At 38.2% G+C, this 25,656-nt stretch overlaps 2 protein-coding genes across 3 annotated transcripts in view; one reads left to right on the forward strand and one right to left on the reverse strand.

The window, feature by feature from the left end:
* Nucleotides 1-4,465, forward strand: part of LOC128697997 (solute carrier family 49 member 4 homolog) — a 36,731-nt gene extending 32,266 nt beyond the window's left edge. Inside the window, exon 11 of the mRNA XM_053789982.2 lies at nucleotides 322-4,465. Coding sequence (XP_053645957.1) covers nucleotides 322-497 — 176 coding nt within the window. The 3' untranslated portion in view covers nucleotides 498-4,465. The remainder of the gene's footprint in view (nucleotides 1-321) is intronic.
* On the reverse strand, nucleotides 2,027-23,747 carry LOC128697998 (peroxiredoxin). 2 transcript variants are annotated; one of them, XM_070097535.1, is made up of 6 exons: nucleotides 23,594-23,747; nucleotides 17,807-18,000; nucleotides 8,724-8,859; nucleotides 6,154-6,388; nucleotides 4,221-4,327; nucleotides 2,027-3,621 (listed from the first exon to the last, which is right to left on the reverse strand). In XM_070097535.1, exons 1-5 carry the CDS (start codon nucleotides 23,624-23,626, stop codon nucleotides 4,242-4,244), a joined length of 684 nt encoding a protein of 227 aa, XP_069953636.1. In that variant the 5' UTR covers nucleotides 23,627-23,747; the 3' UTR covers nucleotides 2,027-3,621; nucleotides 4,221-4,241. The 2 variants fall into 2 exon arrangements, with proteins under 2 accessions (XP_069953636.1, XP_053645958.1); XM_053789983.2 differs by having other exon boundaries at nucleotides 2,027-4,327.
* Between the last annotated feature and the right edge of the window lie 1,909 nt (nucleotides 23,748-25,656).

Raw genomic sequence — 25,656 nt, forward strand, 5'->3', positions numbered from 1 at the left:
AAGAATTTTTTTTAAAGTTCTCAGTATTGCTTACAATCACAGCATATGTTCTTTAATCCTTTCTTCCAACCTTTCCTAGGATGATCTCTATTCCACCTACCCTCCATTACAGAGTTATATACCATCCAAGTCATCCTTGTTTGTTCCATCCTCTTTAAATGTCTGAAGCACCTCAACTCCTCTTCAGCCCTCTAGATAATACTTTTAGTAACCCTGCAACGCCTAATCTCTAAACTAAGAAATCTTTGCATTATCACCACCACACATTGCCCTCAGACTCAACTTCACTTGTTCATAATTAACCATATATTTTTTCCATAGGCTATAAATGGGTGACCTATGTCCTCTTGAGCTCCAGTTCCCTGTCACTGATTCCTCTTTTGATTGTACGAGAAGAGTATTCACGATCAAACATTGATCGTAGTGTTGGCACTGATCTGCCAACAATACCTGGAGCAAGTGAAAAAGGTACTTTACATCAATTATCCATTCAGTAACTACAGAGAGGCATATATGTATCACTGAGTCTGGGTGACCTAAGAAGAAAAACAAAAGTTTTTCTTTTCAAATTTAGTAATTTATACAGAAGGTGTTACTAGCCCTCTGCTCCCGGCATTTTAGTCACCTCCTATGGCACACATGGCTTACGGAGGAATTCTTTTTTTCGCTTCCCCATGGAGATATGTATATAGTCATACCTCGTTTTGTCATTTCGACATACGTCAAATTCACCTTTATGCCACTTTTCTAGGGTAAATTTCAGTTCGGCAAACGTCATTACGTCCGACTTTGTCACTCAGCAACATCACCTACATCAGTTTTTTTAATTGTTCATTATTAATTAAAAAATATGACTAAAATTTGGTTATGTCATGGCTTTTGGAACCAGTTAATGAAATAGGGCAGGGTATGACTGTAAAAATATCATATTTGATAAGTTTTCAAAATATTTCTAGCCTGAATCACATTAGAAAAATGTAGAATAGTATGAAAAGCCTATAAACTGCATTGTTAGTGCAGAAATACGAAGTCCCTGTTTTGGTAAATGTAATTTTACACACGTAAGGTTATTTGGGTATCATTGCAGTTATGGTATGTTTTATTCTAAATGTCATTTAATTAGCAAAGCTGTTGTGACCCATATGGGTTTAGTGCTTTTTCAACATTCAGCAAGAATATTAATGTTTTTTTTTTTTTTACCTCAAATTTTAGTTTTAAAAAACTAAAATTTTTTGTAATTTCCAAGGTATATAACAGTTGCTTGTTAGTGATATTTGCTCTTTCTTAAAAATTTCCATTACAAGAAAAAGCTAAATAAACCCATACGCTCATTCATCCCTTCAAGGGAAGCATTACTGAGATACCAGTAAAAGTCTGTTCAAACCTAATTACCTCCCATTCACCAGGTACTGTGATCCTAACAGATTCTTTCCATGAATGTAATATTACTGTTTTTTAACTTTAGATGATTCACAAAAAGTAAGCTATTGATAGTTTTGTTTCCAGTCACAAGCAGCTATGTAGGCATAAAAAGTGTAATCTTTATTGATTCTGCCATTTACAAATCCCAACCAAGGTTATGAATACTAACAATTTTTATTTTTAGATTTTTACTAGTGTTTGTACATACAGTGCAAGAAAAGTATAATTTCTATGTGGTACAGTATTTACAGTGAAATCTGTAAGCTTCATATTTTTTCTTAAGGTTTGCAGTTACACTAACCAGGGCAAATCAGAGTTCTTCGTAGTGTTACGTGTACATCTTGGCTTTTTACTCAATTCATGATTTAAATTTTATTGCTTTCATTTGTCACATTCCGTACACACTCATTGTTCTACATTACACTGATGGCATAACTATATCCCTTTTATTATTGTCCTTGGCCATGCCTCCTAAGATTAGGAATAGCAGAGGTGAATAGTGTCATAAGGAGTAGATATTCAGTTGACTGAAACTTTTATATTTCCTCAAACATGTTTGTGGCAGCTTTGCCTCGGTGGCAAGGAGGTAAATAAGAGCCATGTATAACACTTGGGTATTTTTAATGTGGAGATGTTTCACCAATACAGAGGACAATACTGAAGATAGTGGAAGACACAAAAGTGGTAATTAGAAGTGATCAGTCCCTCAGCCTTGAAATGAGGTGATCAGTTGTGCAGTTTTGATGAATCTAAGGTATACACCCGAGGATGGACAATTGTATACCGAGGACAGGAGAGGTGAAGGTACCACAGGTGGTCCGAGCTCACTAGCAGTAGATTAGGCAAGCATAGATTTGTAGACCTCTGTACCAAGATTCCAAGAGGCTGCTGTGTCATGTATATATATTAATGATTTACAAAACTAGCAAGTAGATAAACCATTAATGTATAATATTTGTCTGACACAACAGCATCTTTGTACAAAGAATATTCCTGCAACTCTATACACTTGCTTAACCTGTTTGCATGACCTACTTCCACTAGTGGGCTCTGCCCATCTGTGATGCCATCTTCACCTCCTGTCTTCAGTATGCCAGTGTTCATCCTAGGGCATCTAGATTCATCAGGACTGCTGGACTGAATGCCTTCTTTCAAGGCATTCAGTCCAACAGTCTTTCATCTCCAGTACTGTGCTCTGAAATGGATTGATAATCCACTGGCTGGCAAAACTTCTCTGCTTATTGCAGAAAAGTTTTCTTTGTACAAAGATTCCAAGATGCTGTGTCAAATATTAATGGTTTATCCCAAGTGTTTCACATCAATCATCTACTTGTTGGGCAAGGCACTGTTTTGTTAATGAATGAACTCTGTAGCATATTCTGGAGAAAAGATAAGGAACAGTGTTCATTAACTATTGTGATTGACGTGCTTTACTGTGTGGCTTCAGCACTTTTAGTAATAATACTATATAGGCCCATACTAAATTAAACAGCAAAATGTATGAATGATGTTCAGTATACACCAAGTAGGAAAGACAGTAATACAAAACCTTTTGCTGGAAGCAAGAGTTAATTTGAAATGTTCAAAGAGGTGTAGATTTCACAATTGTGGAATAGTCCACATCAGCAGATGTAATTTTAAGAAATCACACGAGATGGGGATTATTTACTAGAGGTATAATGCCAACAAAGTACCCTTGTTCTGGGAAAGAATATCAGAATGAAGTTTCTTAAAACAAAAATCTGCTCCTGTCTTGAGGGCAGGCTAGCTGATTAAAGAAAAAAAAATTCTGCATGTCCAGGAGGAAAGCATGGGTTAGCAAATACTTTTTCGGGAAGATTTTTAACGACTGCTTTGTACCTGGAGTTTCTCAAATCTGAGAAGGTACCTGTTAAAATTCTACTCTAGTTATTTGTACTCCAGGGGGATTACCAACAGACCCCTGGCAGTCTTCAAGCTGGCACTGGACAAGCACCTAAAGTCAGTTCCTGATCAGCCGGGCTGTGGCTCGTACGTTGGTTTGTGTGCAGCCAGCAGCAACAGCCTGGTTGATCAGGCGCTGATCCACCAGGAGGCCCGGTCACAGACCGGGCCGCGGGGGCGTTGACCCCCGAAACTCTCTCCAGGTAAACTCCAGGTAATCTCCATGCAAGAACCTCTAGATCAAGGCATGATAGCTGCCTTTAATATAACACGCACCTGCATTTTGAGAAGAAATGAAAGTGAAACATTATTTTACACAGAATATACAAAATGTCAAGAATGCAATTGATGAAGTCAGAGAGACGACTGTAAATAGTTACTAGAACTTGAATAGTACTGGTGAATAATTTCAGCAACTACCCCAATATTTAAGTTGAAATGGGCAAGATTTTAGGTCTTGACATATCTCAGAGAGTAAGGTTTTGAAGATAAGCAAAAGGAAGAGGTGGAGCAACTGCTTACTCCACATGACAACAGCTGATGAACAAGAAAGATGCTAGAAGTTGTGGCTGTTAAAAAATTAGTCATTATGGATGTTCAAGAGTAATTTTGCAAATTCTCCCATTATTGTAGGTACCTCAGTAATATAATCCCTACAAATGAAGTTTCAATTAAGAACTAATGAAAAGTACTTGAAGACTTGATTAAAAATAAGTAAACCAAAGAGCAACAACTTTAAAGTATCATTGTGAATGGTACACATTTGCCATGGGTAAATATAAATGATGATAACCTTGTACCTTTATACATTTAGACAAATCTGAATTTACCCGTATACAGATACAATACTATAGCATACTAAACTGGTAACATACGATGTTTTGGTAGGTTTGCTCTTAGTGGACCTTCTCAAAATATTCTCGGGAACCAGCTGGGTCAGGCTTGATTGTTGGTGACTCTGGTTGCCAATTGGCTGGGCAAACTGTAAAGCAATATTGTAATTAACTACCATATGTAATGTAGAGAGATGTTATCTATATAACACAACCCTTTCAGTGCTGAGACCCCTGCTCTTAAACTTGCCCCCAGGGTCAAAGAATTAATAAAAAAAAAAACGAAATGATAATTTTTTCCAAAAGTAATGAAACCAAAAGTAGGAAATTTGAAGGAAAACTTTCAGAATTATGCTCTTGCAAAGTTATCAGTCTCGGCAATTTCACCCACTTGACGCTCTGTTTTTGGCCAGTTCCATTAGAGTTGACCAAACTCATAGCTATTTTGCTAGTATTCTTACTATTCTGTTGAATGAGAACAAGAAACTGCCCATTTACCTATTTCAACTACCCAATAAAATCATCAGAAATCAGTAATTTGGTCAATTTCAACAATTGCCACTTTGAAAATAGGGTCCAAAATAAACAATGTAGACATTCCTGGTACTTAAAACATTTCCTCTGTTCCTCAGTCACATCTCCAGCCCCTCTTATATTATGCTTACTTTTCATTTTGAATTCTTATTCACACAAAAAAAAAAAAAAAAAACAGAAAATTTACTTTTATGCAGACTAATGCATTATTATAATACATAATGGTATAAATAATGTCAGTGCATTCCTAATTGCATATTATATTAGCCAGTTGGTGGTATATTGGACAAGTGATGTCATTTGTGTACTCTGGAATATCGGCAAAAAATCGAACATTTCTGCTACTTTCAGCCCGGAAACTAATCAAAATCATCTTTATTTCTGTAATATATCTTCCATTCTATCAAATGAAACCAAGAAAATGAGAATACAACCATAAAAAAAAAACATACAAAAAATGCACCACAAAGTCACTGTTTTGAATCAAAAACGTGGTTGCACTTTTTTTTTTCTCATGCACTGCATATTACAGGATTTTTTTTTATATGGTGCACACTTACCACAGACCCAGTCTCTCATATGTAGGCCCAAATTTACCGCTCACAGCTCATGAGTGAACTGAGCTCATGGTGTCATACTACAGGACGAACACTAGCTTCAAAGCTGTGATACAATGGAATTGACAGTGAAAGGGTTAAGTCACCACTTCTGACCTACACAAAGCTTCACCTTCATCTAATGAACATTTCACAAATATAACTTACAAACATTAGTGTTTCTATTTGATTATAATAACTTACACACTGGGAATATAAACCAGACAAGGTGCATCCAGGATCATTATGAAGTTGTGACCCCTCAAGGAAGGTTCCTTGATGTTGGTGAGGGGCTCTTGATTTAGGGAATTGGATCTGAGCTCCAGTTCCCCGAATTAAGCCTGAATGCCTTCCACATCCCCCCCCCCCCAGGCGCTGTATAATCCTCCGGGTTTAGCGCTTCCCCCTTGATTATAATAATAATAATAATATGAAGTTGTGACTTACACCTTTATATTTCTTCTGCATGCCCTTTCACATTTAATCTTATTACTGGGCTTCTACTTATAAAAGAACAGTAATCTATGCCAAATCATTTAACAGTGAAAGTACAATATCAGAATAGTCTGGTAAAAGGTATGTAAAAAATCAATACTTTCAGAAGTGTAATTAATAAAAAATTGTTTCTACTGTGATAACTATGATTTATAAATTATTTAATCCTCTAGAAATTCTTAGTTCAAAGGGGCTGCCTAGACCAAAGAACTCATGAATTACTTTCCAATTCCTTAAATCAAACTTGATTACTTACCCTTGCCAAGGCACCACGAGTTTAACACTTCCCCTTGATAATAATATTCTTAAATGAAAAAATTAAAAAAGAAAGAAAAACAGTCATGTCTCACCTTCCCCATGTTCAGCAACAAACTGGAATGCCTTGAGAAGTCTGAGCGTTTCCTCAACCGAGCGGCCAACAGGAAGATCGTTGATACTCATGTGCCTGACTATACCTTCAGGGTCAATCAAAAACAGGCCACGGAGTGCAACACCTTCATCCTCGAGCAAAACTCCATAATCACGTGAAATATTTTTGTTAAAATCAGAAAGAAGTGGATATTTGAGGCCTCCTAGTCCACCTTGCTGTTAAAGAGAGAGAGAAAAGAACAATTAAAGTGATGTTGAGAGAGATTTACTTTATTGTCAAGTCTGGTAAAGAGGTAGCATTCATACCTCACTACATTTTTCAAGAGGGGTTCCTTGATGTAGGGGAAGGGCTCTTGATCCAAGGAACTGGAGCTACCTTTCCATCCTTAGATCAAACCCAGATGCTGTACGACCTTTTCTGGTTTAGCGCTTCACATGACTATAGTAATAGCATCCTACATTCCTAGTAATCACCCCTCGAGGAAGGTTCCTTGATGTTGGTGAGGGGCTCTTGATTTAAGGAATTGGATCTGTGCTCCAGTTCCCCGAATTAAGCCTGAATGCCTTCCACATCCCCCCCAGGCGCTGTATAATCCTCCGGGTTTAGCGCTTCCCCTTAATATTAATAATAATAATAATAATCCTAGTAATCACCCAAAAGAAAAAACTACAATTTTTTTTTTTTTTTTTTTTGGGTACTCCTGCCTGTGTGTGAGATGACCAGTATGTTGAAAAAATCTTATTAATACATCAATTTCACACTACCAAGAAAGTAACAACGAAGAAGAATAAAGTGGGTACAACCCAGTGCCCACTGAGTCTGCAACATTCCTTACCACTAAGTTAGGCACTAAAAAAGTCAAAACTATAAACTCACTTAATTCTCTGAATTTTTATTGTAAATAAAATGGTTACCCAAATATAAACTACACTTTGTAATAACTATAAATACATTAGAATTACAATAAAGCCATACAGGCATTATAGTGCAATAAATGGATTATTTAACAGCGCTGTGTGACCCCAGTGAGTTTAGCGCTTAGTTTTGATAATAATAAAAATGGAGATTTATGAACTACCTTTCTTATACCGTATAAAAGAAAATGACCTACAAGTACTTATATTCAGCAACATTATAATCATGGTAAAGTGCTAAATGTATGAGTCATACAGTGACTGGAGAATGGAAGCAATAAGGATTAATCAGGTTTGACTCAAGGAAAGTGAAGGGTAACTAATTCCTTTGATCAACAGCCCTTCACTAGCATCAAGACATCCACTCCAAAGTCTTTTTCACATTCTGTATGATTAAGCTCTACATTACCTAGTTTATAACTATGACAGTTATTTTCATTCCCAAGGACTAGGGCTTTGCATGTGTCCACATTGAACTGCATCTTCCACTTTTCAGATCATGACTAATTTGTCTAAATATTCCCCTTGGAGGGTTTTACAATCAGCAGACAGAGCCAGTGCCTGACACTGGCACAAGCTAAGAAACAGTTTAGAACATCAGTGTTTTAACTATAGAATATGACTGTGTTTGTTATTCCTTCCAACTTCATAGACATATATGTCATTGTCGTCTTCTTTCAACAAACCGGCCGTATCCCACCGAAGCAGGGTGACCCAAAAAGAAAAACAAAAGTTTCTTTCTTTAACTTTAGTAATGTATACAGGAGAAGAGGTTACTAGCCCCTTGCTCCCGGCATTTTAGTCACCTCTTATGACATGCATGGCTTGAGGAAGAATTCTATTCCACTTATCCATGGAGATAAGAGGAAATAAACAAGAACTAGTAAGAAAATAGAAGAAAACCCAGAGAAGCGTGTATATATATGCTTGTACATGCATGTGTAGTGTGACCGAAGTGTAAGTAGTAGTAGTAAGACGTACCAGAAATCTTGCATATTTACGAGACAGAAAAAAAAGACGCCAGCAATCCTACCATTACGTAAAACAATTACAGGCTTTCGTTTTACATTCACTCGGCAGGACAGTAGTACCTCCCTGGGCAGTTGCTACCAACCTACTACCTAGGAGACATGTATTAATAAATAAATTAGTTTTGTATTTCTAAATAGTGTTTCCTTTATGCCTGTGAAGGATGCCTGATGCTTGAAACTGTCCTCACATTTCCTGGACAGCAGTTTATTTCCTCTCATTCCTGGGTGCTGTATGACCCTTCTGGGTTTCATGCTTCACCATAAACACACTAGGTTAGGTTAGGTAAGGTTCGTCAGGAAACAGGACAAATGTTTCCTGACGCGGGTCTTAGTCAGATGATGACCCGCCTTTGGAGCTTTTGGTCATCTGACCGAGGCCTTCCGCTGGCTTACCGGTCCACCCCTTTAAAAATTATGGTCATTTATAACAAACACACTATAATAACAATACTGACGTGGAAGATAACTTAAAATATTTTTGTATGGGAGCCTCTTAACTCGCATAGCTTAGATTCTCAACCTATCAAAATCAATCTCTGTATAAAGCATACACATTCTGCAAGAGAGAATTTAGGATAAATAACAATACTTTTCCTAATACCAACCTTTCTTGGCATATTATCCCATGCCAGGTGAGAGAAGTGGGAGTCTGTGGAAACACCTATAATCTCACAGTTGAGAGAGGTGAATGATTTAACATGCTCACTGAAAGCAATCAGCTCAGTTGGACAGACAAATGTGCTGAAATGTATTGGCTAAGTTAGTCATTTATAGACATAGTGAATGGTGAGTAGGTGACAAACTAAGAATGCAGAACACCCATAGCAGAACAAGCTTTTTAATTTTATAACAATGTCCTAAATGGGGCAGCATATCTATACAAGTCTGCTACAAGTGTTTTCCTATCTAGTAACATCAAATGCTAAATATTTATTTGTCTTGAAGACAGTCTAAATTAATCTTTTTTTAATTAAATTAATTTCTGAAAGAGAAAAACTAATGAATGAAATGTTAAATAGAAACTAAAAGTCTATGTTGTACTTTCTTACTGAAGCAAAATTCTTTTAAAGGTATCACACAAATATACAGTAAAGTTCAGAAAACCGAAGTTTTTTCGTGGAGTGTGGAGTGTCAGTCATCTCTACATAACTCCAATGCTGCCACATGGCGGTGTGACCCAGCACTAACAGCCAGAGTGGTAGGCGTCAGTTGTGTCTCAGTGCTTGTAGTGTTCACACGTGCATCTGCTGTTCGCTGATATTTTATTTTTGCAGTATACTCAAGATGGGGTCAGGAAAGATATTTTGAAAAGTCCATAGTATGCACAGCATTTTGGCAGTTTTAAGCAGGACTAAAATACTCCTTAAAACTAGCACATTATGGAATAAGTGGCCATGAACTCTCTTACTTAAAATCTTACCTCAATGACATACACCAACATGAGTATAAATGACTACTATATCGACTCAACCCATCAACATTGAGGTGCTGCAGGACAGTGTCTTACAACTTCAATTTCTTCTTTACATCAATAACCTACGAAACACATCTTGAAAACTTTAACCAGTTTTATTTGTAGAAGACACTCCATCATTACCAATTCATATCTAGCTGACCTCAACAACAATGTTGTATTTTATAACGTGAGGAATATAGCTAATTTTTTTTAACACACTGGCCATCTCCCACAAAGGTAGGGAGACCTGAAAAAGGAAAATTTTCACCATCATTCACACTATTACTGCCTTGTCAGAGGTGTAAAGATGTGCAGATAAGACAGTTCAGATATCCTGCCAAACAGCAAATACCCCCACCCCTCCTTTAGAGTGCAGGCACTGTACTTCCCATCTCCAGGACTTAAACATAAATGATAAATAATGGACACATTGAAAGACAAGATGACAGCAAACTTAAATAAAACAAACACACTCAGCACACAATCTAAGAAAGTTTCCAAAACAGTGGACATTTGACCAAGCTACTGCACTGTGACCAACACTCCTTACTCTGTATCTGCCATCACAATCATTTCCCAACAAAAATCTGCCATTAAAATGATCACTCAATATGGTTCCAGACAACACCCCTCTCCTCCCCAACAATTCAAAGATTCGAACCTACTTAATTGGTCCCTTTTAATGTACAAAACACACACACACTACTGTGTGTACTACATATGTATAAAACTCAAAACAAGTATTAACCCTGAGCTCCAACATAGGCATAACACTAGAAATAAATCTCTCAAGATATTCCCCATGTACAACTCGACTTGAATACACTCCATGGAAATTGAGGGGCCAAAAATTGGAAATTTACCTCAATGATACAAAAACTTATCTCAAAATAATAACAATAATAATAATTGATTTTAGTAGGTTGGTAGACAGCAACCACCCAGGAAAGTACTACCGTCCTGCCAAGTGAGTGTAAAACAAAAACCTGCAATTGTTTTACATGATGGTAGGATTGCTGGTGTCCTTTTTTCTGTCTCATGAACATGCAAGATTTCAGGTACGTCTTGCTACTTCTACTTACACTTAGGTCACACTACACATACATGTACAAGCACATATATACACACCCCTCTGGGTTTTCTTCTATTTTCTTTCTAGTTCTTATTCTTGTTTATTTCCTCTTATCTCCATGGGGAAGTGGAACAGAATTCTTCCTCCGTAAGCCATGCGTGTTGTAAGAGGCGACTAAAATGCCGGGAGCAAGGGGCTAGTAACCTCTTCTCCTGTATATATTACTAAATGTAAAAGGAGAAACTTTCGTTTTTCCTTTTGGGCCACCCCGCCTCGGTGGGATACGGCCGGTGTGTTGAAAGAAAGAAAGATACAAAAACTTATCTCAAAATAATAACAATAATAATAATTGATTTTAGTAGGTTGGTAGACAGCAACCACCCAGGAAAGTACTACCGTCCTGCCAAGTGAGTGTAAAACAAAAACCTGCAATTGTTTTACATGATGGTAGGATTGCTGGTGTCTATTTTTCTGTCTCATAAACATGCAAGGTTTCAGGTACGTCTTGCTACTTCTACTTACACTTAGGTCACATTACACATACATGTACAAGCATATATATACACACCCATCTAGGTTTTCTTCTATTTTCTTACTAGTTCTTGTTCTTGTTTATTTCCTCTTATCTCCATGGGGAAGTGGAACAGAATTCTTCCTCTGTAAGCTATGTGTGTTGTAAGAGGCGACTAAAAGGCCAGGAGCAAGGGGCTAGTAACCCTTTCTCCTGTATAAATTACTAAATTTAAAAAGAGAAACTTTCGTTTTTCTTTTTGGGCCACCCTGTCTCGGTGGGATACGGCCGGTTTGTTGAAAGAAAGAATAATAATAATAATTGCTTTTAGTAGGTTGGTAGACAGCAACCACCCAGGAAAGTACATACTATTGTCCTGCCAAGTGAGTGTAAAACAAAAGCCTGTAATTGTTTTACATGATGGTAGGATTGCTGGTGTCTTTTTTTCTGTCTCATAAACATGCAAGAATTCAGGTACATCTTCTTACTTCTACTTAAACTTAGGTCACACTACACATTCATATACACATTTATGTATACACACTTATCTGAGTTTTCTTTAATTTCATCTTAATAGTTCTTGTTCTTATTGTTTTTCCTTTTATATCCATGGGGAAATAAGAATCGAACAATGGGCTAGTAACCCCTTTTCCCGTATAGCCTAATAAAAAGAAAAATAAGAAAACCATCAAAGTGGGATGTCTGAATGTGTGTGGATGTTGTGTGAATGATAAGAAAGAGATGACTGTGGATGTTATGAATGAGAAGAAGCTGGATGTCCTGGCTTTAAGTGAAACAAAGCTGAAGGGGGTGGGAGAGTTTCAGTGGGGATAAATAAATGGGATTAGGTCAGGGGGTTCAAATAGAGTTAGAGCTAAAGAAGGAGTAGCAAAAATGTTGAAAGATAAGTTATGGCAGGAAAAGAGGGAATATAAGTGTATTAATTCAATGATTATGTGGAGTAAAATAAGGGTTGGGTGTAAAAAGTGGGTTATAGTAAGCATTTATGCACCTGGAGAAGAGAGAAGTGTAGAGAGAGAGAGAGAGAGATTGATTTTGGGAAATGTCGAGTGAGTGCATGGGAAGTACTGAACCAAGTGTGAGAGTACTTGTGGTTGGGGATTTCAATGCTAAAGTGGGTACAAATGTTGTGGAGGTAGTAGGAGGTAAATTTGGAGTGCCAGGGGTAAATGAAAATGGGAAGCTTTAATTGAGCTATGTGTAGAAATAGGTTTGGTAATAAGTAATACATATATTATGAAAAAGGATAAATAAGTATACAAGGTATGATATAGCACATAATGAAAGTAGTTTGTTAGATTATGTATTGGTGGATAAAAGGTTGATGGGTAGGCTTCAGGATGTACATGTTTACAGAGGGGCAACTGATATATGTATCATTATTTGATTGTAGCTACAGTTAGAGTATGAGGTAGATGGGACAAAAGGAAAATGGCAACAAGAAGTAAGAGAAAGGTGAAAGTGCATAAACTAAGGGAGGAGGAGTTAGGGTGAGATATAAGCAACTATTGGCAGAAAGGTGGGCTAGTGCAAGTATTAGTGGGGGAAGGGTCGAAGAGGGTTGGATTAGTTTTAAAAATACAGTATTAGAATGTGGGGCAGAAGTTTGTGGCTATACGAGGATGGGTACAGGAGGAAAGAGGAATGATTGGTGGAATGATGAAGTAAAAGTTGTGATAAAAGAGAAAAAGGTAGCTTATGAGAGGTTTTTACAAAGCAGAAGTGTTATAAGAAGAGCAGAGTATATGGAGAGTAAAAGAATGGTAAAGATAGTGGTGAGAGAGTGCAAAAGGAGAGCAGATGATAGAGTGGGAGAGGCACTGTCAAGAAATTTTGATGAAAGTAAGAAAAAATTTTGGAGCGAGATAAACAAGTTAAGAAACCCTAGTGAATGAATGGATTTGTCAGTTAAAAACAGAGTAGGGGAGTTAGTAGATGAGGAGCTGGAGGTATTGGGTAGATAGTGGGAATATTTTGAGGAACTTTTAAATGTCAATGAAGAAGGGAGTCGGTAATTTCGTGTACTGGCCAGAGAGGTATAGCATCTTTTAGGAGTGAAGAAGAGCAGGATGCGAGTGTGGGGGAGGTGCACGAGGCATTACATAGAATGAAAGGGGGTAAAGCAGGTGGAACTGACAGGATCATGACAGAAATATTAGAAGCAGGGGGATATATAGTATTGGAGTGGTTGGTATTTTTGTTTAATAAATGTATGAAAGCAGGGAAGGTACCTAGGGATTGGCAGAGAGCATGTATAGTTCCTTTATATAAAGGGGAGGGGGACAAAAGACACTGTAAAAATTATAGGGGAATAAGTTTACCGAGTATACCAGGAAAAGTGTACGGTAGGATTGTTATTGAAAGAATTAGAGGTAGGATTGAGGATAAGCAAGGAGGCTTTAGAGTGGGTAGGGGATGTGTAAATCAAGTGCTTACATTGAAGCATATATAGATAAAGATAGGGAAGTTTTCATTGCATTTACAGATTTAGAAAAGGTATATGATAGAGTAGATAGGGGACCAATGTGGCAGATGTTGCAAGTATAAATAGGTAGTAAGTTACTAAATGCTGTAAAGTTTTTATGAGGATAGTGAGGCTCAGGTTAGGGCATGTAGAAGAGAGGGAGATTACTTCTTGGTAAAAGTAGGTCTTAGACAGGGATGTGTAATGTCACCATGGTTGTTCAATATATTTATAGATGGGGTTGTAAAAGATGTAAATGCTAGGGTGTTGGGGAGAGAGGTGGGGTTAAATTATAGGGAATCAAATACAAAATGGGAGTTGATACAGTTACTTTTTGCTGATGATACAGTGCTTATGGGAGATTTTAAAGAAAAGTTGCAAAGGTTAGTGAATGAGTTTGGGAGGGTGTGTAAAGATAGAAAGTTGAAAATGAACATAGATAAGAGTAAGGTGATGAGGGTATCAAATGATTTAGATAAAGAAAAATTGGATATCACATTGGAGAAAGGGAGTACGGAAGAAGTGAATGTTTTTAGATATTTGGGAGTTGACGTGTCAGCAGATGGGTTTATGAAGGATGAGGTTAACCACAGAATTGATGAAGGAAAAAATGCGAGTGGTGCGTTGAGGTATGTGTAGACACAAAATGTTATCTATGAAGGCAAAGAAGGGAATGTATGAAAGTATAGTGGTACCAACACTCTTATATGGGTGTAAAGCTTGGGTTGAAAATGCTGCATCGAGGAGGTGGTTGGAGGCAGAGGAGATGTCCTGTCTAAGGCCAATGTGTGGTGTAAATATTATGCAGAAAATTCAGAGTGTAGAAATTTGGAGAAGGTGTGGAGTTAATAAAAGTATTAGTCAGAGGGCAGAAGAGGGGTTGCTGAGGTGGTTTGGTCATTTAGAGAGAATGGATCAAAGTAGAATGATATGGAGAGCGTTTCAATCTGTAGGGAAAGGAAGGCAGGGTAAGGGTCGTCCTTGAAAAGGTTGGAGGGAGAGGGTAAGGGAGGTTTTGTGGGTGAGGGGCCTGGACTTCCAGCAAGCAAGCCTGAGTGTGTTAGATAGGAGTGAATGGAGACGAATGGCTTTATGGACCTGACGAGCTGTTGGAGTGTGAGCAGGGTAATATTTAGTGAAGGGATTCAGGGAAACTGGTTATTTTTATATAGCCAGACTTGAGTACTGGAAATGGGAAGTACAATGCTTGCATTTTAAAGGAGGGGCTTGGGATATTGGCAGTTTGGAGGGATATGTTATATATCTTTATATATGCTTCTAAACTGTTGTATCTGGGCACCTCTGCAAAAACAGTGATTATGTATGAGTGAGATGAAAGTGTTGAATGATGAAAGTATTTTCTTTTTGGGGATTTTCTTTCTTTTTGGGTCACCCTGCCTTGGTGGGAGAAGGCCGACTTGTTGAAAAAAAAATAATAATTATTATTGTTGTAAAAAACTGGTCCTCTCCCACCAAGTGTAGACAGCCTATACTGTCTACCAGCTTAGTTCATATTTTGCACCACTCAGGTGCTGCCCTCTGGGCCTGTCCAAGGGTGACCCAAAAAAGAAACACTCCATCACTGTCTTCCCCAGAGACGTGCCGATACTACAATTCAGATGCGGCTCTAAAATGAGAATATCCCCAACCCTCCCCACAGTGCAGGCACTGTACTTCACACCTCCAGAACTTGAGTCCAGCTGTCCAATTTTCCTGAATCCCTTCACAAAATGTGGCCAGATCTGTAAGGGTTCTAAATTGCTGGAAGGGTGGAGAAGTATCAACATAAGGTAGTTGAACGGGTAAATTTATGAGCAAAGAAGAGGGTTATGTGTATTCTTCTGACAACTATTCAAACCATGAGACCTTTCAGCTACAGACTGCACTAATCACTAAACCAATTCACTTTGTTAGTGAAACCTCTTTCATGTTCTCAATCTCTGATTCCAAGAGACCAATCTAGTTAATAAAATCATCTTAAAAGAAAAACTTGATGTTGCAACAAGCTCCTATTAAATATTGAAAAGAACACAGTACTACAAAATATGCAAGATAAAATTATCCAACCTACTACAGAAGATCTCTAAATCTAAAATAATGAAGCTGATACTAAGTGGCAGTTGTCCAGTTTCTCTGTGCCAATGACACTTTTGGGGATTCTGAAGAGAAGATGCACAGGTTGGTAAAGGAATTTGGGAAGGTGTATAAAAGTGAACACAGAAGAATGTTAAATGATGGAGAGCAAGAAAGAGTCTAGGCAATGAAAGACTGAATATCAGACTGGAAGGAGTATGGAAGAAGTGACTGTATTCAGATTTTTGAGAGTGGATGTGTTGGCAGATGGGTCTATGAAAGAAATAGTGAATCAGAACAGACAAGGAGAGGGAAAAAAACATAGGTGGTGCATTAAGGCATCTGTGGAAAGGAAGTTCATTTATGGAGGCAATAAGGAAAATGTACCATAGTAGTGGCACCAACACTTTTATGGGGGCAAGACATGGGCTTCAAACTTCACAGCAAGAAGGCAGCTAGAGGCAGAGGAAATGTCACGTATGAGATCATTTGGTGTTAAGAATAAACAGAATTCACAGCACAGAAATTAGAGATGGTGTAGGTTTACCAAAGGTAAAATCTAGAAGGCTGAGGAGGGTTGCTGAGGTGGCTGAGCATTTAGAAAGGATGGAGCCGAATAGGATAATAAAGAGGGTATATAGATCTGAGGTGGAAGGAAGGAGGGGTAGGGGTCATTCCAGCAAGGGTTGGAGAGAGGACAAAAGTTTTGAGTGCTAGGAGCTCAAGCATCCAGCACACTTGTGTAAGCATGTTAGATCATTACATGTGGAGACAAGTGGTTTTTATGGGTTGGTGTACTGTTGGGAGTGTGAGAGATGTAACATTTTCAAACAGATTCAGGGAAAACAGGTTAGACAAACTTGAGTCCTGAAGGTGGGAAGTACAGTGCCTGCTCTCAGAAGGAAGGATACACAGTACTTTACCACTGACTTTTTCAAGAGTTTTCCTATTCCTACAGTCCATCCTGGCCAGGCTTTCTGGTGCTTGCTAGTAGAGGATGCTGCAGTTTGGAAGATCATTTGTATTGTGATGTCTGCACACTTCTGGCAAGATAGCTAGTAAATGAATGAAGGTAAATATTTGAGTTTCCTCTGTACCTTTCATTGCTTATGGCTTGTTAATTTAAGTTAATTTTAAGCCTGCCCATAATGCTCTGCATACAAGGGGCTTTTGGTATGTACATCCAACTACTATAATTCCTTGTACAACTATGTATCATGTCCAAATAAACTACATGAATATGAATCACCCTACCTCGGTGGGAGACTACTGGCATTTAATTGAAAAATAAATAATTCCTAGGCATTCATACTGACCGTCAACTTTAACATCCACTATAAGTACTGCATACTTTCCATAATCTATTATTTACCTAGGTACACAGTGATCAGCTCCTACCTTACAAGCTCTATGTTTGGGATCAACAAGCAGCAATTATATATCTCTGAGAAACATTACACAAAGATCTGCAACCAGAACTGTACTAAGGAGAGGCACCCAGTGTCTCCATGGGAATTATCAGGTCATGCTGACAGTCTAATATCTTGTGATCAACTGCCCCAGTCATCAGAAACCACAGAGATGTTATTTCCAACCTTTTCTTAAGTGCACTGACATAACTCATTTGCCCTCTCCTCTGACATTTCCAACTTCAATGCAGATTGTCTATACTGTATTTTAACTAAAAATGAATTTACAGAAATGACCAATTTCCTCCTGTTGTCATTATGATCATTCTTAATACTGTACACTATTTCTAATAACAGTATACTGTGAATATCAAAATGGTATACAATACCGAAAGGTTGGTAAGACACATAGGCAACAGTCAGGCATATTTATTCCGAAACGTTTCACCTACACAGCAGACTTCTTCGGTTGAGTACAGAAAGTAGGCAAGAGCAGTAGACAATTACATCGTGTTCACATCTCTACTGCTCCTGCCTACTTACTGTACTCGATTGAAGAAGCCTACTGTATAGGCGAAACGTTTCGGAATAAAGATGCCTGACTGTTGCCTATGTATCTTACTTACGGTATACTGTACACTATTCCTAATAACAGGACAGTACATCAATTAAAGTCACTAACAAATCCAGAGGGTAGAAGAAAAGCACTAGGTATTTCCCTCGGTAGTCCTGGAGGGAGATCTCCTTAAACTGTCCCTGGAACACTGCTTGACCCTTGAAGCTGGGTGCAGGCTGGGTCACAGCAACACCCAAACACCGTGAGGTAGTGGAAAAATAGCGCTGCATTCCCACTTGGGACAGCATGCTGCGTGTAGTCTGGGGGGAAAAAAATGCCGTAATTAGTCATATTGCATAAACCTATAACTAGAATATCCTGTTTCATTACTTGAAAATTAGCTATTAAATATATACGTAATTCTGAATAAAATATCATCAAGTAGCCAATGAGCAATGGTTAGTGTGTTAAATGTTAAATATACATTCAGGACTTTTCTAACAAATTATGAGCAGTAATATAATCTGTAACTACAGTGGACCCCCGGTTAACGATATTTTTTCACTCCAGAAGTATGTTCAGGTGCCAGTACTGACCGAATTTGTTCCCATAAGAAATATTGTGAAGTAGATTAGTCCATTTCAGACCCCCAAACATACACGTACAAACGCACTTACATAAATACACTTACATAATTGGTCACATTCGGAGGTAATCGTTATGCGGGGGTCCACTGTATTATATGTATTACAACTGAAGCCACATTTTTGGGGGGCAACTATTCTAATGAGGAATACTAACTTTCTTTAGATTATTAACTCAATAAACCTTTTATCACATGGCAAAATCATACAGGTAATGACTGATAACTTCATGGGTAATATGATATTTGAAATCTCGAGCATATATCCACACTGAAGAACGTACGAAAGAAGAAGCACTGCAGCAGGCCTACTGACCCATGCGAGGCAAGTCCAACTTACAACCACTCGTGTATTTAATCTATTTTTAAAACTACACAATGCTTTATGTCCAACTTACAACCACTTGTGTATTTAACCTATTTTTAAAACTAACAATGCTTTATCTTCAATGACGGTATTTGGGAGTTTGTTCCACTCATCCACTAGTTTACTTGCATCAACTTGTTTAACCCTTTGACTGTCGCAACCCCCAATCCTGAGGTGTCTCCTGGTGTCGCAAAATTTAAAAAAAAAAAAAATTATTTTTTTTTATGAAATGATAGAGAATCTTTTCCCGATTGTAATGACACCAAAAAAACGAAATTTGATGGAAAACTGACGGAATTATGCTCTCGCGAAGTTAGCGACCTCGGCGCTGTTTACAAATCGGCGATTTCGCCCACTTTGAGCCCTATTTTCGGCTAATTCCATTGTTCTAGTCGCCCAAACTCATAGCTATTTCTTTAGAACTTCATTTTTTCTATCGATTGAGTACAAGAAACTGCCCATTTACTGATTTCAACTACCTAATAATGTGGTCAGAAATTTGCAATTTGGCCAATTTCACGAAAACTAAAAAATATGACAATTTCAAAATAATGTCCAGAATGAACAATGCAGACATTCCAGGCTCTAAAATAACGTTTTCTTTGTTCATCAGTCACGTCTCCAGGCCCCTCTGATATTACTCTTGCTTTCTATTTTGAATTTTTATTCAAACAAAAAATATTAGACTTACTATTATGCAGACTACTGCAATGCTGTAATAACTGTATAAATAACATCAACCCATTCATGACTGCATATTAGAATGGCTAGTTAGACATTTATTGGACAATGGCATCATTTGTTTACTTTTGAACATTGGCAAAAATCAAACATTTCCCCTACTTTGAGCTCCATTTCTAGGTTCTTTTTATAGTAAAATCAATCAAAATCATCTCTATTTCTGTAATATGTTTTCCACTCTATCAAATGAGACCAAGAAAACGAGAATACAACCATAAATACTATACAAAAATAGACCACAAAGTCGGCATTTTAATTAAAAAAAACGGTCTGAGTTTTTTTTTCTCATTATGCACTGCGTGCTCCAGGATTTTTTTTATATGGTGCACACTGACCACACAGACCCATTCTCTCACATGTGGGCCTACCAGCTTTCTCCTGCTTGATTTGAAGCCGCTAGAATTTATGAGTATATATACGTCAAACACAGCACCTCGTAAAACGTATATATACGGCCGCGACAGTCAAAGGGTTAATTAACTACTACAGTACAGTACAGTGGACCCCCGCATAACGATTACCTCCGAATGTGACCAATTATGTAAGTGTATTTATGTAAGTGCGTTTGTACGTGTATGTTTGGGGGTCTGAAATGGACTAATCTACTTCACAATATTTCTTATGGGAACAAATTCAGTCAGTACTGGCACCTGAACATACTTCTGGAGTGAAAAAATATCGTTAACCGGGGGTCCACTGTATATGATGAGAATGTAATTAAGAAATAAGCTTTGTTTGGACTTTTAACCCAGAGGGTTAGCCACTCAGGATAACCCAAGAAAGGCAGTGTGTCATTAAGGGCTGTCTGTCTTATTTCCATTGAGGCCCTTCAATCTTGTCCCCCATATGTGACCCACATCAGTTGACTAACACCTAGGTACCTATTTACTGCTGGGTGAAGAGGAACAGCAGGTTTAAGAAAACATGCCCAATGTTTCTAACTATGATTTTAGTGTTAAGTAAAAGCACACAATTGCAACTAATGTGACACTTTATTGTGGCAAAGTTTCACTCTCCAGGAGCTTTGTCAAGCCGTTACAAACAATACATGGACACAAAGAGGGTATGTATAGGTTTTGAGTGAGGTGTGTACTGGTGGAGGTAGTAGTAGTAGTGATACATGTGGTTATAAAAGCTATGGCTTGGGTAACATAAAAATAGGTTAGGCAAATGTATATGAGAAGGCCTGTCACATTAGTTACACTTGTGTCCTTTTACTTAACATATTACCTGGAGTTTACCTGGAGAGAGTTCCGGGGGTCAACGCCCCCGCGGCCCGGTCTGTGACCAGGCCTCCTGGTGGATCAGAGCCTGATCAACCAGGCTGTTGCTGCTGGCTGCATGCAAACCAACGTACGAGCCACAGCCCGGCTGATCCGGAACTGACTTTAGGTGCTTGTCCAGTGCCAGCTTGAAGACTGCCAGGGGTCTGTTGGTAATCCCCCTTGTGTGTGCTGGGAGGCATTTGAACAGTCTCGGGCCCCTGACACTTATTGTATGGTCTCTCAATGTGCTAGTGACACCCCTGCTTTTCATTGGGGGGATGGTGCATCGTCTGCCAAGTCTTTTGCTTTCGTAGTGAGTGATTTTCGTGTGCAAGTTCGGTACTAGTCCCTCTAGGATTTTCCAGGTGTATATAATCATGTATCTCTCCCTCCTGCGTTCCAGGGAATACAGGTTTAGGAACCTCAAGCGCTCCCAATAATTGAGGTGTTTTATCTCCGTTATGCGCGCCGTGAAAGTTCTCTGTACATTTTCTAGGTCGGCAATTTCACCTGCCTTGAAAGGTGCTGTTAGTGTGCAGCAATATTCCAGCCTAGATAGAACAAGTGACCTGAAGAGTGTCATCATGGGCTTGGCCTCCCTAGTTTTGAAGGTTCTCATTATCCATCCTGTCATTTTTCTAGCAGATGCGATTGATACAATGTTATGGTCCTTGAAGGTGAGATCCTCCGACATGATCACTCCCAGGTCTTTGACGTTGGTGTTTCGCTCTATTTTGTGGCCAGAATTTGTTTTGTACTCTGATGAAGATTTAATTTCCTCATGTTTACCATATCTGAGTAATTGAAATTTCTCATCGTTGAACTTCATATTGTTTTCTGCAGCCCACTGAAAGATTTGGTTGATGTCCGCTTTGCAGTGTAATTTGCCAGTAATTCTACCAATATTAATATGATTTCAGTGTTAATGATCTGGCACTGTGCAATCATCACAATATAATATGAATATAATACAGTAATAATAATTAATATTTGAAAGTTTAAGATTGGATTTATATTCACTACTACAGAATGCATATAATGTGACCATAATACATAAAATGATTGTTATATCTACAAGATATAACGAGAAGGAAGGTACACTGCGGTACACTGTTGACCCATGCTAGGCAGGTCCAACTCTCACCCACTGAGGTACCTGTCTAAAGATAAAGAGAAGATAAATATTTTATTTCTTTGTAAAGGTTACAACGTGTAATTACAATTCTGGTTTGCTAAGTACAAAGAAAGCCACTATTATGCCAGGGCATTTTGAGCAGACTAATCCTAGTACAGTATATAATAACTACTTAAATCTAGACAAGAGTGGTTAACTTGTAGTAAAATCTTTATTTAATCTTAATTAATAATAGTGCGAGGTAGTCAAGGTGGAGGTTTATAAGAATAATAATCTTTAAGTTGCACATAATAAAAACAATATTACAAATAATGGTTCAAACAGTAATATTTTATGGATTGGCAGATGTTTAACAGACTTGAGGTCATATAATATATTTGGGAGAATTGCTTCAAAATGATTAGAGGTTTTTTGGTTGGTTCGGTTAGTACTGCGAGATGAGATGATTTTTAAGCAACCTAACCTAAAGCCTTTCTTCGTAGAAAAGGTTTTCCAATACATGGGATCAACATTATCATCCTTCTCGGTATATTTTTCAGTGGATTAATGGCCGTTATTTATTATCTTAATCCTATATGAAGACCAGAACCGAGAAGCGTAATCTAAATGAGGCATTAACAAAGAAATAAAAAGATGAAGTATAACCTTAGAATGCCAATTATGACCTATAATCCTATCTTTTAACATTAGAGTACTGCTCACAGGATGAGCTGAGGGTTACCTGAAGTTTACCTGTTTGTTAATACTGTATATTTCTAGTGGACTGTAAAATTGAGGACATGTTAGGAGACATGCTGATATTGGCTATTTCTATAAATGTAATGATATTGAACGTTTTTTTCATTTTTACTGACTCATCCTTCATTAAATACTATATAAAGTACCAGTACTATACAAAATTATTGCAAAACTTAAACTTTTGTTTGAAACAAATAAAAATTTTGGTTATCACCATGACACATCACTTTTTTACATCTAGTTTAATTATATACAAGTTATAAGGAGAATGAAGAATGGAGAATGAATTTAAAATCCTTTTGAAGAATTGTAGGATAACCTATGTTAAGTCATCATAAAATGCCACATTTGTATATCCATATTTTAACATCCAGCTAAAGCAGAATGGAAGTCAGGCCTTGTAAAATGACTGGCAGAATAAAATACATTAAATTATTTTGGAGAATATAAAATTCTTCTTCAATTATAGTTCGAAACAAGTCACTGACTTTTTCGAGGGGTTATTCTAGGTAATTTACACAAACGTTACTATGCAAGACAATTGTAATCACCCAAAACTTGTGTAATTGTACCTTAATAAACCCACTGTTCTATGACTACATCAAGAAATTGACGAATGACAAATCACAATTTCATAATCTATTAAATATATGTTACAATACTGATAATTAAAATAAAATAATAATAACAATAATAATTTCTACATAATATATATAGATGACAATAGTGCACATGTTAAGTCCCGGGTTATACAGGGACTGGTTGGATCCAAGGTGAAGGTAGCAGCATCAATTCCTTGGATTAAGAACCCTTGACTACCACAGTCACTATTCTTAACGGGATTAATTAAACCTGCCGTTTATATAACCTGCCCTAGGACATGCCTACCCACCCCCTGCCTCTATTACTTCCTTTAAATCAACTACAAAACTCACATTATTATTAAAGCTACTTCCCAAAATACCAAGACGTCTTACCATCTAAATTACACATACATGGACTAGCAACACTCCCTCGCACTTACATTTTGGGCTAATTTTCTGAGGAGAGCAGCCATGATGTTAGTGCCGAGGTGAAGGCAGGTGTTACTGAGGTAGTTGGCTGCCCTCCTGGCTGCCCACCCGGCAGCCCTCCCGGCAGCCCTCCCAGCAGCCCTCCCAGCAGCCCTCCCGGCAGCCCTCCCGGCAGCCCTCCCAGCAGCCTTCCCGGCAGCCCTCCCAGCAGCCCTCCCGGCAGCCCTCCCAGCAGCCCTCCCAGCAGCCCTCCCAGCAGCCCTCCCGGCAGCCCTCCCAGCAGCCCTCCCAGCAGCCCTCCCGGCAGCCTTCCCGGCAGCCCTCCCAGCAGCCCTCCCGGCAGCCCTCCCAGCAGCCCTCCCGTCAGCCCTCCCAGCAGCCCTCCCAGCAGCCCTCCCGGCAGCCCTCCCGGCAGCCCTCCCAGCAGCCCTCCCAGCAGCCCTCCCGGCAGCCCATCACCAAACACAATACAAATTCAAATTTTTATTTCTTTGCAAGGGTTACAATGTGTGATTTACATTTTATAAAATGTTAAGTACAAATAAAGCCACTAACATGCCTGGGCATTTCGGGCAGCCCTGAGACCCAACACACCACAAATAACAAATTTTTATTTCTCTCTAGTAAAAAAAATAATGTAGTTTACATATAATAAAATACTGGCAGGCACAAAAAAAAGCCACCAGCATGCAGCGCATTTCAGACAAACCAATCAATGTGGAAAAAGACATTTATGTACATAAGCGTCTTTTTCCACATCTTGTCAGTATCACCAAACCATTTATTTATTTATTTATTTATTATTAATTTGGACAAGATACACAGATGTACAATCCTAATATATAGTAATTTATACTATGTATGATAATTGTATTTATGTGAGCTGGGCCTTAATAAACTTACTAGCAATTGCGTTCGTAAGTTTATTTAGGCCCAGGCTTACATAAGACAATTATCAATGTAAATTATCTAGGCCTGGTGGCTAAAGCTCTCGCTGTCCACGGTGACGTCCGAGATCGATTCTCAGCGAGGGTAGAAATATTGGGAGTTTCTTTACACAGGTTTCTATGTTCACCCATCAGTAAAATAGGTAGCTGGGTGTTAATCGACTGGTGTGGGTCGCATCCTGGGACATAACTGACCTAATTTGCCCGAATGCTCTGATTAACGAGCGGCTTTCTATATAGTATGTCGTTGATGTCAGCTAGGACTGTGTATCTTGTATAATGAAGATAGAAATAAAGATATTATGTTATATTATTATTTGTGTAAAGAAACGCGCTCAATGTTTCTACCCTCGCTGGGAATCGAACCCGGATTCTCGCAGTGTGAAGGTTAAAAAAGAGGAGCGCTTGTTATAATTAAATATTTTTTCAAGACCTAATATAACCTATTCTTATAATGCAATTCGCCCTCATAATGTAACCAGTCCCATTCCATCCATCCATCTCCCCTATTCCATTCATCTGTACGCACCTTGGATCATATTATCTAACAACAACAGCTGGAGGGTTTATAAGGTTTTCCGGTAATATCTCCTACCAAAAAAACAGTCGAAAGTTCGTATTATCCTATCCTAAGTCTATCAATTTTGTAGAAAGTACAGCACAGGGCTGTAGAAGTGGCTTATATACTGTAGTTCAACTCAGCAACAATAATGAAGGGTTCTTACAACTCTAGAGCTACCGTAACTCAGCAATAAATCAAATCAAATCAAGTTTATTCTCTATAAGGATTACAATGCTGAGTTTACAGAATTTGGATATTGTGTGGTTTACATGTTTTAAAATACTAATTACAGAGGAGGCCACTAGAACACCTAGCATGGCTAGGCATTTCGGGCAGACTTAGATTAATTCTTAACTTTAAAATATTACAAATTATGAGGTAAGTTGGTACTGTATTATGGCTAAGTGACTAAATACTAGTTTGTGAGTTCAGCAATGTGAATGCTTTTGTTTTCGCACAATACATAGTTTCAGTATTGGAGTATCACAGGCCAACTTATGAAAGATATTCGATTGAACTGAGCAACAATCAAGGGTTCTTCAACATAAAGAATAAAAAGGCACAA

The sequence above is a fragment of the Cherax quadricarinatus genome, chromosome 58 (genome assembly GCF_038502225.1).
Source record: "Cherax quadricarinatus isolate ZL_2023a chromosome 58, ASM3850222v1, whole genome shotgun sequence".
In the NCBI taxonomy this organism is placed as follows: domain Eukaryota; kingdom Metazoa; phylum Arthropoda; class Malacostraca; order Decapoda; family Parastacidae; genus Cherax; species Cherax quadricarinatus.